The sequence below is a fragment of the Rhipicephalus sanguineus genome, chromosome 3 (genome assembly GCF_013339695.2).
Source record: "Rhipicephalus sanguineus isolate Rsan-2018 chromosome 3, BIME_Rsan_1.4, whole genome shotgun sequence".
In the NCBI taxonomy this organism is placed as follows: domain Eukaryota; kingdom Metazoa; phylum Arthropoda; class Arachnida; order Ixodida; family Ixodidae; genus Rhipicephalus; species Rhipicephalus sanguineus.
Window position 1 is genome coordinate 145603785 of NC_051178.1, and position 13489 is coordinate 145617273.

The 13489-nt window shown below is 45.5% G+C and overlaps 1 protein-coding gene across 2 annotated transcripts in view; it reads right to left on the reverse strand.

The window, feature by feature from the left end:
- LOC119387375 (uncharacterized) overlaps positions 1-12443 on the reverse strand; it is a 36589-nt gene extending 24146 nt beyond the window's left edge. For both annotated transcript variants that reach the window (XM_037654745.2, XM_037654746.2), the window contains exons 1-4: positions 11968-12443; positions 9516-9695; positions 8759-8925; positions 4957-5096 (exon numbers count right to left, since the gene is read on the reverse strand). In XM_037654745.2, coding sequence (XP_037510673.1) covers positions 4957-5096; positions 8759-8925; positions 9516-9695; positions 11968-12000 — 520 coding nt within the window. In that variant the 5' untranslated portion in view covers positions 12001-12443. The remainder of the gene's footprint in view (positions 1-4956; positions 5097-8758; positions 8926-9515; positions 9696-11967) is intronic.
- Positions 12444-13489: the final 1046 nt, after the last annotated feature.

The following is a 13489-nucleotide window of genomic DNA, read 5'->3' on the forward strand; positions in this document are numbered from 1 at the left end:
GCAGTAAACGTCGCTGCGTTGGTGAGACGCAAACGTCTCATTGCGGAAAGAAGGAAGCACATTGAGAGCAGCGAGTGAAAGAACTGCTTAAGACTCGTGGACGGGGTCGCTCACGGATGGCGACAGGCCGGTTATGTCTGACGATGGAGGTAACGTACAGCGGCTGAGGGCATCTGCATCGTTATGTTTCTTGCCGGATTTGTACGCGACGTCAAAGTCATATTCTTGAAGACGAAGTATCCAGCGACCGAGGCGTCCAGACAAATTCTTTAACGTCGACAGCCAGCACAGAGCGTGGTGGTCAGTCACAACGGTAAAGTGGCGGCCGTGGACATAAGGTCGAAATTTCTGAATGGCCCAGACAACGGCGAGACACTCCCGCTCAGTGATCGTGTAGTTTTTCTCAGCAGATGTCAGGGTCCGACTTGCGTACGCGATCACACATTCTCCCGAACTTTCGTGTCGTTGCAAAAGAACAGCGCTGACTCCATGACCACTGGCATCAGTATGGAGGAGAGTGGGCGCAGTGTCATCGAAATGACAAAGCACTGGCTCAGACGTGAGGGCACGTTTCAATGTGTGAAAAGCCATTTGGCACTCGTCCGACCATACATATGAAGTTCCCGAGGAAAGGAGTTGGTGAAACGGTGCGGCAATGGTGGCGAAGTCGCGTATGAAGCGCCGGAAGTAAGAGGCGAGGACAAGAAAGCTGCGGAGCTCTTTGGAACGGTGAGGTGTCGGGAAGCGAAGAACGGCGGCAATCTTGTCGAGGTCAGGCCGAATTCCCTCTTTGCTAACGAGATGTCCTAGTACTTTAATGGTTTTGCTTGCAAAGTGGCACTTTTTGGTATTCGGCTGGAGACCAGCAACTGCGAAACACGTCAGAACTTCGTCCAAGCGCTGCAAGTGTTGTTCGAAGAAAATATGACTACGTCATCAAGGTACCATAAGCATGTCTTCCACTTAAGGGCCCGCAGTACAGTGTCCATCATTTGTTCAAAGGTTGCTGGCACATTACAGAGCCCAAAAGGCATGACGTTAAATTCGCAAAGCCCGTCAGGTGTGGCAAAGGCACTTTTCTCCTTATTATCCTCGTGCATGGGAATTTGCCAGTAACCGGAGCGCAGGTCAAGGCTTGAAAAATATTCCGCTCCTTGCAACGAATCTAAGGCATCATCAATGCGAGGCAAGGGATATACGTCTTTTCTGGTTATTTTGTTCAAGGCACAGTAGTCAACGCAGAATCGCACCGAGCCGTCTTTCTTGCGCACGAGAACGACATGTGAGGACCAAGGGCTTGCGGAGGGGTGGATGATATTTTGCTTGAGCATATTGGTAACGTGCCTGTCGATGATCTCGCGTTCACTAGTAGATACACGGTATGGTGGGCGGCGGAAAATAGAAGTTCCATCAGTGTGTATGCGATGAGCTGCCACCGAAGTCTGTCCTAGAATAGGGGAATGTATGTCGAAGGAAGATTTATGCTTCGACAACAGCGCTAGTAGTTCATCTGCTTGCGGCGGAGTCAGATCCGTGCTGATTGCATTGGCGAGAGCCGTAGCAGGAGTAGTATGTGTAAGTGAGCGTGGTTGCGGCGCATCAGTACTATTCGTAGCCACTATAGAGAGAGGTTGTGTGTCCACGCCGCAAACTACAACAGAGCCTTTAGGAAGCAGAATCGGCTCATTTGTGACGTTGACTACAGCGAGACAGGCGGTGCCGTTGGTGAAGCAAAGAAGACTCGACGCTAGTGCAATTCCCTTGGAGAGACAACGGGCTGATGGAGCGACTAGAACATCACCATGGTCAATGATATCTGAAACAACCGTGAGAACTTGTTCGTGGCCAGGTGGCACCACGGAATCTTGGACGGTTCATAAATGGTGGTGTGACCAATATTCCTCGTCGGTATCATCAGTCTCTCACATGTGTACGAGGCGTTGTCGACAAGAGATGAAGGCAGAATCATCAGAAAGTCCCAACCCAAAATTAGCATATAAGCACAGGAAGTCAACACGGCGAATTGAATATGGTGCCGGATCTTATCAATGAAAACATGAACGGTGCACTGTGCTGACGGCCGTATCGTAAACTCATTTGCGCTACGTAAGGGAGTGCCAGTATAAGGTGTAGTAACCTTACGTAGACGATGACACAAATCAGCATGAATAACAGAAATAGCGGCTCCAGTGTCCACCAATGCTTGAACAGGCACCCCTTCAGCATACACTAATAACAAATTGGCCGGGCCCTCTGGAGGTTTTGGTGTTTGTCCGAGCGATGCAGCTTTCCCTCCAAAAACTGCACCACCTAGTTTTCCGAGCGGTATTCAGAGGTATGGGTGACCGGCTGTAGAGGCGATGTTCAGCAGCGCAGAGGGGAAGGGGAGCGGCGGCGTCCTGGACGGTAGGTTCGAGGTGCGTCGGGAGAGGACGGGGAGAAGGAACGTGTTGAAGCGCGGCGCTCGTACTGGTTAGGAGAGGACGTCGAATCCCTTTCGTAAATATCGTAGCCGCGGCATTCGTCCTGCTGGCGCTTGCGACAAAATCATGAGATGTGGCCTCGAATGCCACAATAATAACATATTGGGCGAGATGAGCGCCAGAGGGTGTAAAATGCAGGAGCAGGTGGGACAGGTGAGCGTGGCGCAAATGCTGCTAAGTTGGTCTGAGCAGGCACAGGATGCACGCACTGAACCAAGGCAGGTTGCATGGCAGCAATTTGCGCATACGTCGCGGGCGGAGTTGGTGGCGTCGGAGTGTCAGGCGAGATAGCACAAGCCATTGAGGACAGCTCCTCTTTGATGATGTCGCGCAGACTAGTAGCCGAGGAGTGAGACTGAGGGGCGGGCGGACAGGACAGTCCTTGCGCTTGAAGCTCTTCGCGAATCAGAGTGCGAATCAGCGTATGCAAATCCGAATCCAAGGAAGGTCGGCTGTCACAGGTGTCTGGGTGCAAACGGATGGCTTGTAGTTCGTCAAGATGTTGGCAAGTCGTGATGACATCCTCGACGGTGCTGGGGTTTTTGACGGCCAGAGGGTTGAACGCGACGTGGCCTATCCCTTTGAGGATGTGTCGAACACGATCAGCCTCCGTCATAGCAAAGTCCACGCAGCGGCAAAGGGAAAGGACGTCTTCGATGTACGAAGTGTACTTCTCCCCTGGGTGTTGTACCCGTCCGTCGAGCTTTCTCTTCGAGACTTCAGAATGAATGTTGGGTGTCCTGAAAATTCTCCGGATTTGTTGGGCGAAGGTAGGCCAATCAGCAAAGATGTCCTCGTGGTTAAAAAAACCACATTTTCGCTACGTCTGACAGATAGAATGCGACGTGGCGAAGTTTTTGAGGATTGTCCCAGTGGTTATACACACTGGTCTTGTCGTACTCCTTCAGCCATACTTCGACATCGTCGCGTGGGAGACCGGAGAAGATAGGTGGGTCCCGCTGCCGGGCGGTGACGGTCCATGCGGGGGCGGGTGGCTGGGCGGGGATGCCGGATGGTCCAGGCAGCGTGTCTTGGGCCATGACAGCTGATAGGCGGAGCAAGCGGCGACCCGAATGAAGCTCCATGGGAACTCGACACCGTAGAGAACTTGGGGATCGAAAGCAGCCTCCACCACTCTGAAAGACCGCAGCACAGTCGCGGTCTCGATGCCTTTTATTCAGCAGAGCCGCCTGACCAACGCTCAGAACGAAGATGACGCTCACAGTGATGATGATTACGTACAGGTGAAGAGAATGAAGGAAGCATGTTGTGAATATTGTGCTCACAGCACTTTTGAGCCTGTGAAAAGCAAACATAGCTCATTTTAAGCCCATAAGAAAGCAGGGCTGTTTTTCTTCAGCGTTGGACTGATGCCATGGCCGTGGAGACTCTTCTTTACCTTGGGCACCATCTTTGAAATGCTTATATTTTTTGCTGGCTTCAACAAAATTAGAAAGAGACTTATGATGACAACTGTTCACATTGCTGTCTGTTGTTGACTCTCTGTAGAAGTATTGGAAAATGACGTGAAAGTAGCATGAGGCTACAAAAAAAACGTAATTGTCTTCCACAATAGAAAAGCTTCATGAACAAATAAAAACTCTTCTGGTTTGACCCTGGCACTGCAACTGCTTTAGAGAAGTTGCCCTATCACCTCAACTAGCCATTGTGCTAAGCAGATGGCACAATGAGAGCTAAGGAAATGCAAGTGAGAGAGCGTAGACATTGAATGACCAAATGAACTTGTGGAAATCCAAAAGGATGAAGAAAAAATCATGAGCTTGCTTCATGCTACATTGACATCAGACACTACCTTTCCCTTGTGGGATCTTGGTAGACTCGCCACTCTCGGAACAAATGGACACAGTACACACCGTCGTGCAAACGAACACGTGGCATTTATTAACTGTTTTTACAACGGCGAGCTCCCCAGCCAAATCTTAGAAACAACTAGTAACGTGCCAAATAATCCAATATATTGCCAATACAACGCACAGAAAATGCACACAAGCAGCATAACACATATATTGTACCATGAATGCAGCGTCACTGACGTTCGACTCACCCCAGGAGCCCGTGGGACTAAGCCGCGGAATTGTCCCTACGGGCTTTCCGCAGGGTCGCGCCAAACCCAAAAAGAGAGCAAGCGCCTTTCCTCAAGTGCCAGCTTAACCTCTCTTCCCATCAAGCAGCGCCGCCACATGACCACAGCACCATCTCTCACTCGGTGGCAAAACTAACCCCGCTAACTACGACTAATCCGCCAGACACACGTGTGCCATGAGGCGAAAACGACGTTACAGCGGTTGAAAGCACCCCCATACCCTTTAATGAATTTATAATGCAGCGTATTACATCAAAAAGTGATTGCTTCAGAGTGTAGCAGTAGGCATTTCATAACAGCCATCGGAACTACGATTTTGTTTTTTCCCTAGAAAGGTAGCAAGTCAGGTGAGAAACACACTTTACTTACCTGGGGTGGGGTGCAAAGGGAACAGCTGGAACAGGTGGGCAGTCTGGAGAAGCTCTTGTTCCATGGAGTGCAGGCAAGCCATGTAGATGCGCAGAGACTTGCCCAGCTCCACAATGTCAGGCTGCGACAAGGTCTCCATTCTGAAGGACCATGAGACAGAGATCAAAATAAACTGACGAGCGTGCCAACCCTGCCCTGTAGCGGCCCAATTTCAAAATCAGGGGGACATGATCGGCAAACCTTAGGGAACACAACAGTAACATTGTTAGCAGTTTTGGTGCACCTTACTCTTTTCATTTCTATATAATATTCTACACAATGTATAGCGTGCATCTGTATAGTGTACACAATGGCTCGTTCTCCAGCTGCACTATTGCGTTGTAGAAGAACTGCGCTGATACCGTGTCCACAGGTGTCAATGTGAAGGATGGCTGTGCGGTCTCATCATAGTGACAAAGGATTGGGCTTGAGGTGAGGACATGATTTCAATTTTCAGAGGCAGTGATGGAGTAACCAACCCACACGAAGGGAGTGCCAGAATTCAAAACGTTGTGAAAAGGTGACACAAGAGTGGAGAAGTCATATACAATATACATAATGTTGGGAACATCTGAGCAGCCACTGGATGAATCTGTGCTGCTTACTACACATGCATATGTCTTTGAGGTATCAGCGAACAGTGCTCAGCTAGATTCGCGGGATATATAGGTGCTAAGCATTGGTGTCTAATGGTTTTGCATCATCCCTAACGGCCACAGCCGAGTCCATTGGAAGCCCACATGTCCACACCAACGTTCTGTGAAAGGTCCATGCCCATAACCGTAAGGTTGAGTCTTGTGCTCGACCTGTACGAAAGCATTACACAGGACCACAATTAACTTGTCTGTTATAGTAAACAATATGACTACCATAGGTGTGTGCACGAGGGGAGGGGGGCACAAAGTCTGCCCCATACATTGACTTAATAAGGGGGCGGGGCTGCAATGAACCTTTGCCCCCCCTGAAGGGGAGCCCTGCGTATGCCTATGATGACTACCCTATACCAAACAGAAAATTGGACCAGATGATTTGTGATGTCATAAAAATGAAATTTCAACAGCCAAACAACCTCCTTCCTTTCACATCCATTCATTTTCACGAAAATTCTCACTAAGGGTTTTACATACCATGAAAACACACTCCGTCATTAAGGTGTCCACAATATGGCTAAGACAAGAAACATTTCTATTATATTTATTACTATAATTTTATATGAAAACACACATACACAAAGGGCCGAAAGGGAAATGGGGGGGAGCAGGCCAACAACTGCCACTGAAAGGGCACAACACCGACGTACTCTTTAGCAAGGCACAAATAGAAATAGAAGTTGAAGATAGGAACAAAAGGATGGGAAAGGGAGAATTAGATGACATGTGGCAAGGACTAATGTAAGGCAATGACAAAGTTGCACTCAAATATTCATACGACATTTATTAATGTGCAGCCTTATTCATGAATCATCATACATGGATACAATTCAGCCAATTAGGCCTTCTCTATTTCGTGATATTTGTACTGGCTATTTTGTTAAATTTCGTGTTTGTCAAGCATTGTTTTTTTTTTTCAATACAGAACCATAATATGAAACTGCAATTAAAAAAAGAAAGAATTGAGCTCTGAGAATAAATTGTCATGTGTAATTACTATAAACAATGTGTGCTTTATGCCTATGTAATTTAGATTTGGGGGCAGTATTAACAACTGTAATTACTTATAGCACCATGTATTCTATTGCCCTCCCGCTCCCCCCCAGCCTCTGCTTGATGTACTGTTTCGCTCAATATGACTTGCAACACGGCAGCACATGGCCTCGCGAGCTCCAACACTACCCATGGCTTCCAGTAGCCATTGTTTTCACAACTAAACGTTATTTTCTGGCTCGGGGATGATGCCAAATAATAAAATATCCTTCGGTTGTGCAAATGAGGGCAAGTTGAAGCCATGCAGAATCTTTGAGCTTGTGAGGCCACACACTCGCGTGTTGCAAGTCGTAGTGAGCGTGACTGTACCTATACAGGGGACGAGAGCTTATAATTGTTGGGGTTTAATGTCCCAAAACCACAATATGATTATGAGAGACGTGACAGTGGAGGGCTCCGGAAATTTCAACCACCTGGGGTTCTTTAACGTGCACCTAAATCTAAGTACACGGGCCTCGAGCATATTTGCCTCCATCGAAAATGCAGCTGCCGCGGCTGAGATTTGATCCCGTGACCTTCAGGACAGCAGTTGAGTACCAAAACCACTAGACCACCGTGACGGGTCAACATTGAAAACTTAGTCAATCGAATGGTCACCTTTATTCTCATCACCCCATCAAAGTTTTATTGGTGGAACTAATAATCCTATGCGCTGCAACATTTTCCAAAGACAGAAAGAGATGTTTGCAGCAGGTAACAACAAACATGAATCAAAGGGCAGTAGCTTTGTTACAATTAGGGCTTCGCGTTTTCGGAGTTTATTATTTTGGGGGAAATTTGGTGTTTATCGGAGTTTATTTCTCGTAAATATCCAATTCTCTGAAATTTGTTATTTAATATTGCATTATAAGTTGTTGCAATGTCTCCTTATTAATCTTATTTCCATTGAAAATGCATTGCATTGTTTCTGATAATCCTGTTTCTCTATGCTTTCATTTTTCCTCACTTCCTGTTCATTTACCCTGTTAAAGGGACACTAAAGAATAAAACGATTTTTCTCACATTAGTAAAGTAGTCTTCCACGATACCAAAAACACCACGCTTGCTGCGAGAAGACGTTTAATAAGCGAGAAAACGTGCAAAAAGAAAATACAGGTGGCGACACCACCTTAGAATTCCCGCACCATTTCCCGTGACATCACATATTTTTGACGGCGCCTGCTTGGCCCTACGTAGTTCCTAATCGGTTAAATCGAAGTACATTGTCCTCTGAGGGGGCCAGAGACTTGACATAACGAGTGTGTGGAAATTTCGTTGAGCCAGTGGCGCCAAAATATGTTAAATGCTCTTTGAAGTCTTTTATGTCACGAATTACAAAGTTCGGCGCGAAATTTAAAAATGAAACTTTGAACTTGGTTTTCTCCTCTAATAATAAACCTATGGTGGTGAAATAAACTACACAAGAGTTCTCCGAGCACACTTTATCAATCTAAACCAATTCATTGTTTCTCTTTAGTGTCCCTTTAATAAGGCTGTTGATGTGCACTGCTGTAAACTCGCCGAAGTGTACTTCTGGGTGACGGGGGGGAGGAGCTAGTCAAGCTGCTTCTCAGCTTTTTCTCCCAGCCTCCATCTTCCTGATGAAAAATAAAGGACCTATTATTATCATTATTCTTCGACGAATAATAATAGTAATAATAAATCTAAGAGAAATCTTAGATGAAATGATAACAGATCACGAAAACATGTGAACACACTAAGTGTATTTTAGATGTCTGGAAGGTTTGAACGCTCCAACACATATACATACAAATGCTTGAATACAAAACACCTATGTTTGTTCGTATGGCAACCTTCAAGCTTGTTGTAATAGACACAAGTCTACTTTACGAGGTTCTGCCCCTGATGGAGGTGCGCTCCTCTCGATTGATGATTCTCAGCTTTGAAAATGCCCTTTGAACGTTGAAAATGCCATTTTAAAATCGGAGCTTATCGGATAAATCCGAATTGCCAAAGTTCTACCGGCGAGTGTTTATCAGACTTTTTCGGATTTATCCGAAAACATGGAGCGCTGGTTATAATGGAGGAGTGAGAAAAGAGAAAAGGAAGAAAGAGCGCACCCGCGGAAGATGTCCACAAAGTGTGCCTTCAGGCAGTGTGCCATCTGGCAGCAGCGGCACTGCAGAGCGGACATACGGCTCCGGTGAAGGAGGCCATCCTTGGGCGTTCCCACAAGGCGCATCAGTAGGCTGTGCTCCGTCAGTGAGTTGGACAGCTCTTGAACAAGCTGAGTACCGTATTCACCATGAGAAAAGGAGAGGAGGAAGGACAGGAAGAGGGAAGTAGAAGAGAAAGGGTGACAAAAGCAGTGGTCACTGAGGGAATGTGTTTTGGAAATAAAGTGAGCTGCAGCAAGACTTGCACGAGAAGGAAATACAGATGAGCACCGCAAAGTATGCAACTACCAAATCAATAGCATATTCTGCTTATGGCAATTACACATATTGCAGAACCATGACAGAAGAGCATTACACAAATTAAAATTCTTGTGAGCACAATATTCACAACATTCTTCCTTCATCCTCTTCACCTGGATGTATTCATGATCACTGTGAGCGTCATCTTCGTTCTGAGTGTTGGCCAGGCGGCTCTGCCGAATAAAAGGCGTCGAGACAATGACTCTATTTGTAGTTAAAACTTCAGTATAGGCACCCAGAGTAAGGAGTTGTTACTACTCACTTTCTTTCATATTTTCTTTTAGGCAACCAACATGCAAAGCATGTTACGATCTTTTGCAAGGTCATGGCAGCTTCCTTTTCATCATGTGATGTGAGAGGAAGAAAGAAAGAGGCTTGGAGCCTAGCAGGAAAGATTTACCTTGAGCAGTGACTTTGTAGAAATGGTAGACACATCCCGAAAAAGGGCAGGGATCAATCGATGGTATTCCTGGTTGGCTCCACCAGAGGGCACCACAACAACATGGTCCCTGGAAGACTTGGCCAGGAAGCAGCGATGGCAAGACACGGGTGCTATGGACAGCTCCTGATTCATGGCACCCTGCACCCACAGGAGTACATCACACAATGACCACAGGCAGTGCTTGCTGGTTGCTCACAGTTAGACGAACATCCTCTCAATGTCAAGATGACGGTTTGCAATGCAAGGTGACATCAGTGCTGTATTGACAAAGTTGGGGCAGTAAGTAGTGGCAGTTAAGAAGAGCACAGTCAATGAATCACTTATCTGGCTTTTATGAAAGGGATCCAAAACTTCATGACTCACCAAACATTAAGCCGATTGTAGTACTTATTGACATTTCATTTCAATTTCCTGGCCCACTGTAACCTCCTTTATTTCTAAGCAGAAAACGAGCAGCATGGGCCGAGTTTTAGTAATATCTGAGGCCTCACACGCCAAAACCACAATATGATTATGAGGCACGCTGTAGTGGAGCGCTGCGGAAATTTCGACCACATGATGTTCTTTAACGTGCACTGAATGGGCCGAGTTTTGATTAAAAGAAAGCAGCAGTTATGGCCACACACACATGAACTCATTATTATTATTTTCCAGCCATTATTTGCCAACAAGTCACTACAATTGTGAGAACTTGTATTTTCTACCATACCAATATTCATCGGTTTTTCACCACACATAGGTCACACACATTAATGTTCGCGAGAGATTGATACACATTAAAACTCAGTTTTTTTTTTTTTAACATTTTCGTGACCGTGCCTATTAACATCGTTAGTATGCTAACAATGACAAGTATGCGTGGATGCATATTTTCGAAAAACCAAGGCACAGTTAGTGGGACGGATCCTGGAGGAAGGTCACTGAGGAGGAGATGCGCAAGTTCGTCAGACTTCTGGTGTACACGGGAATCGTCCAAGTCCCGGCCTTCTTTTCCAGGCCTTCTTTTACCGTCAGTGATGCCACGGAAAAGGTTCAAGCCGTTGCTTGCCTTCTTGGGAGTTTCTGATCTAGAGAAGACCAACATCACATCCCATGGGAAGTTTCACCGCGTGTCTTCTCTACCGCAACACATGAACGATTCGTTTGCGCTACTTTTTCAAACGTGTCGGAACATTTCCGTGAATGAGAAAATGGTGAAATCAAAAGGTCAGTCTGGTATTCCGCAGTACATATGAGGGACAAAGTAGTCAAATGAGGATGCAAATTATGGGTTTTGGCAGATTTGGAAACGGGGTACACTGTTCAAATCAATGTATACACGGGAAGGCGCCTCAGGGTCCCCAGCACTAACCAAAAAAAAAATTGAAAAATACTAGAACTGCTACTAGGAAAGGAAAGTTAAGCAGCAAAGAAATGTTTTATGCAAAACATGTGCAGCCAACCTTTGTCTCACAGCATTGAGAAACTACTTTGCACGGTGGCATGATAGGTACTAGTGCTTATATTTTTGTATGTATGTAACTAAATCTTGTACTTACAGAGCTTATATTTGCAATATTATTATATTAGGGCCTTGTATTCAAAACATTTATTTCGATTTTTTTTTTACCCTGTGCAGAGTAGCATTGATGTTTTTATGATTTTTTTTCTTCTTGTTATATTTTTAATTTTTTTCTTGTTATATATTTCTTTGAATAATTTTTTGATAATATTCAAAATAAATCTGTTGTTTCAAATTAAACTGTTGGAAATAACAATTCTTCCTCTATCATTTGATACCCTGCACTGTAGCATCAATTAATTTCTGTGGCAGGAAAAAAATATTTCCTGGACTACCCAGAAACAACAGACATTTTCGCGGTCACGAAAGTGTTACCTATCTTACTGCTCACGAGAAAAATATCGTAATGACGTTAGTTTTTTTGTTTTGATTTTTCCCTTTCAAAATCACTCGGACATTCCGTTATTTTCGAGTTACTTCAGTCGCATCCACTTGAGATATCGCAGTTGTGCGTCGTGGGATGCTTATACAAGTGTAATTAACGGTATGCGCGTAAATATTGGATAAACAACATTCAAAGTGCACATACTAGAGTGAGCACGCAGTAATTTAATCAATGTATATCTAAATTAACGATCATATGGGTACAAAAAAAATCTGCCTATCCTTTTCGGTTACAAACATAACGTTTTGCTTAGTCAATAAAAAAGCCTTTCTAGATGTTAGAGTACCTGTTCATTGCGAGCAAAATCGCAAGAAAGCAAGCCACTGAACTGCGCCAAGGAACGTCAACCGTTGAAGGGCACACGATATCGACGTTTGAAGCTAGCGTGCCTGAATTGGTTTCGTACGCGCCGGTGCACATGGGAGTCTACAACTACACACGTAACAAAACGTTTTGGCACTTACCTTGGTATCAGAGCCATTGCGAGTGGAAAGCATTTTTCACGACAAAGGGGTGGGAGGGGGGGCAGTCTGTTTTGGACAAAAGCCAGTAACGCCGCCTTTTCATTTATGCGGGTCCCGGGGGAGTCCGAAAATTCTCCAGAGCCATTCTTCGGATCCGGTGGCTCCGATGTTTGACGACTCGAAGGACCCGCAAAGCACAACAGGCGCCGAAAATCGACGGAAGCCAGCCCTACCACTGCACCTCAAATAGTCCGTCGTCGGCTAATGTGGGAAGCCTAAATAGACACGAAGAAGCATTCCCTGGCGCCATCTTCGAGCGAAGGGCAATTTTTACGACGCCGTCACAGCACTCGCTCACAAACGAGGAGGGCAGAGTTTCTGCAAAGGCTGCAACTGTTGCGAAGAGCAGCGATGCCTTCGGTTTCGTTACATCGTCGCAGCAACGGGAACGGGCGGCGAGCATCATAAACAGTAGCCCGTGGTTGCCAGCACAGTCTGCGGCTGTTCCCAGGCGCCCACAGCAGGAACCCGGAACCGAAAACCATGCGTCTTTAGAAAATGGCTTGTGTACTAGCCAATCCTGCACTGCGGGCGTAAAATGTCAGGCACTCATGCCTCACTAACGACGTCGTGAAGCTAGCAATTTGTCCTGTGCATTTGTATTATATGCAGGCCCGCTGGTTACATTCCCGGTTCATAAATTGTTCTTCATTTTTTTATGTTTATTGTGTGCTTCTGTTGATAGCGACAATGCTTGTTTTGAGGTTCGCTTGATCATCAAATGATTTTAGCGCTTTCTTTGTTGAAGTTCAAAGCGCTCTAGGTGAACAGTCATTAAAATATGAGTAGAAGTAAGTTTTAATAGACGTGTACCAATAAATAAAGCTAGGTGTTATTATTAAACATTTTGGCCAGTGTCACTGAAGTTAATTGGTGGATAAAGTTACTTTATATTCATGATATATACATGTTCGCGAGTCGCGAATATATAACTCGAATGTCAACTTGAAAGCTTGCTTCACTGCGTACGTGTTATAATGCAGGAGAAGCCCACACTTCGAGTAGTAAACGAAAGTCGGGTGAATGGTAGTTTTTCTTGTGTGTACACCTAGTTATGTATGGTTTGTAATTAAACATAATTCATCTAGTAGCGCTGAAGTTAATCGTGAAAAAAGGTGAGCTATACTCAACCTTAACTAGTTAACACTTGAACGTTTGCTTCACTGTCTGAAGAATTATGTGCAGGAGAAGCCCGCATACCGCTTAGTACGCCAGTCGGTAAGATGACAATACTTCTTTGTGCATGTATCGGTTTTTGTGTGTCCGCTTTCGGGGGTTGGGGGGTGCCCTTCATTACCTATACTGTCCTTTTCACCGAAAGTATAACGTATACCTTCAAACCTTCTGCTGATCGACGTTCTCATTGTAATTCAAGAGGTGGCTTGAGGTCGAATTTTCCTGATTGAATAGGAAAGGGTTGTTTTCAGGGCTTAAAGACTCCTTTCATTAGAGGGGGTGGGGG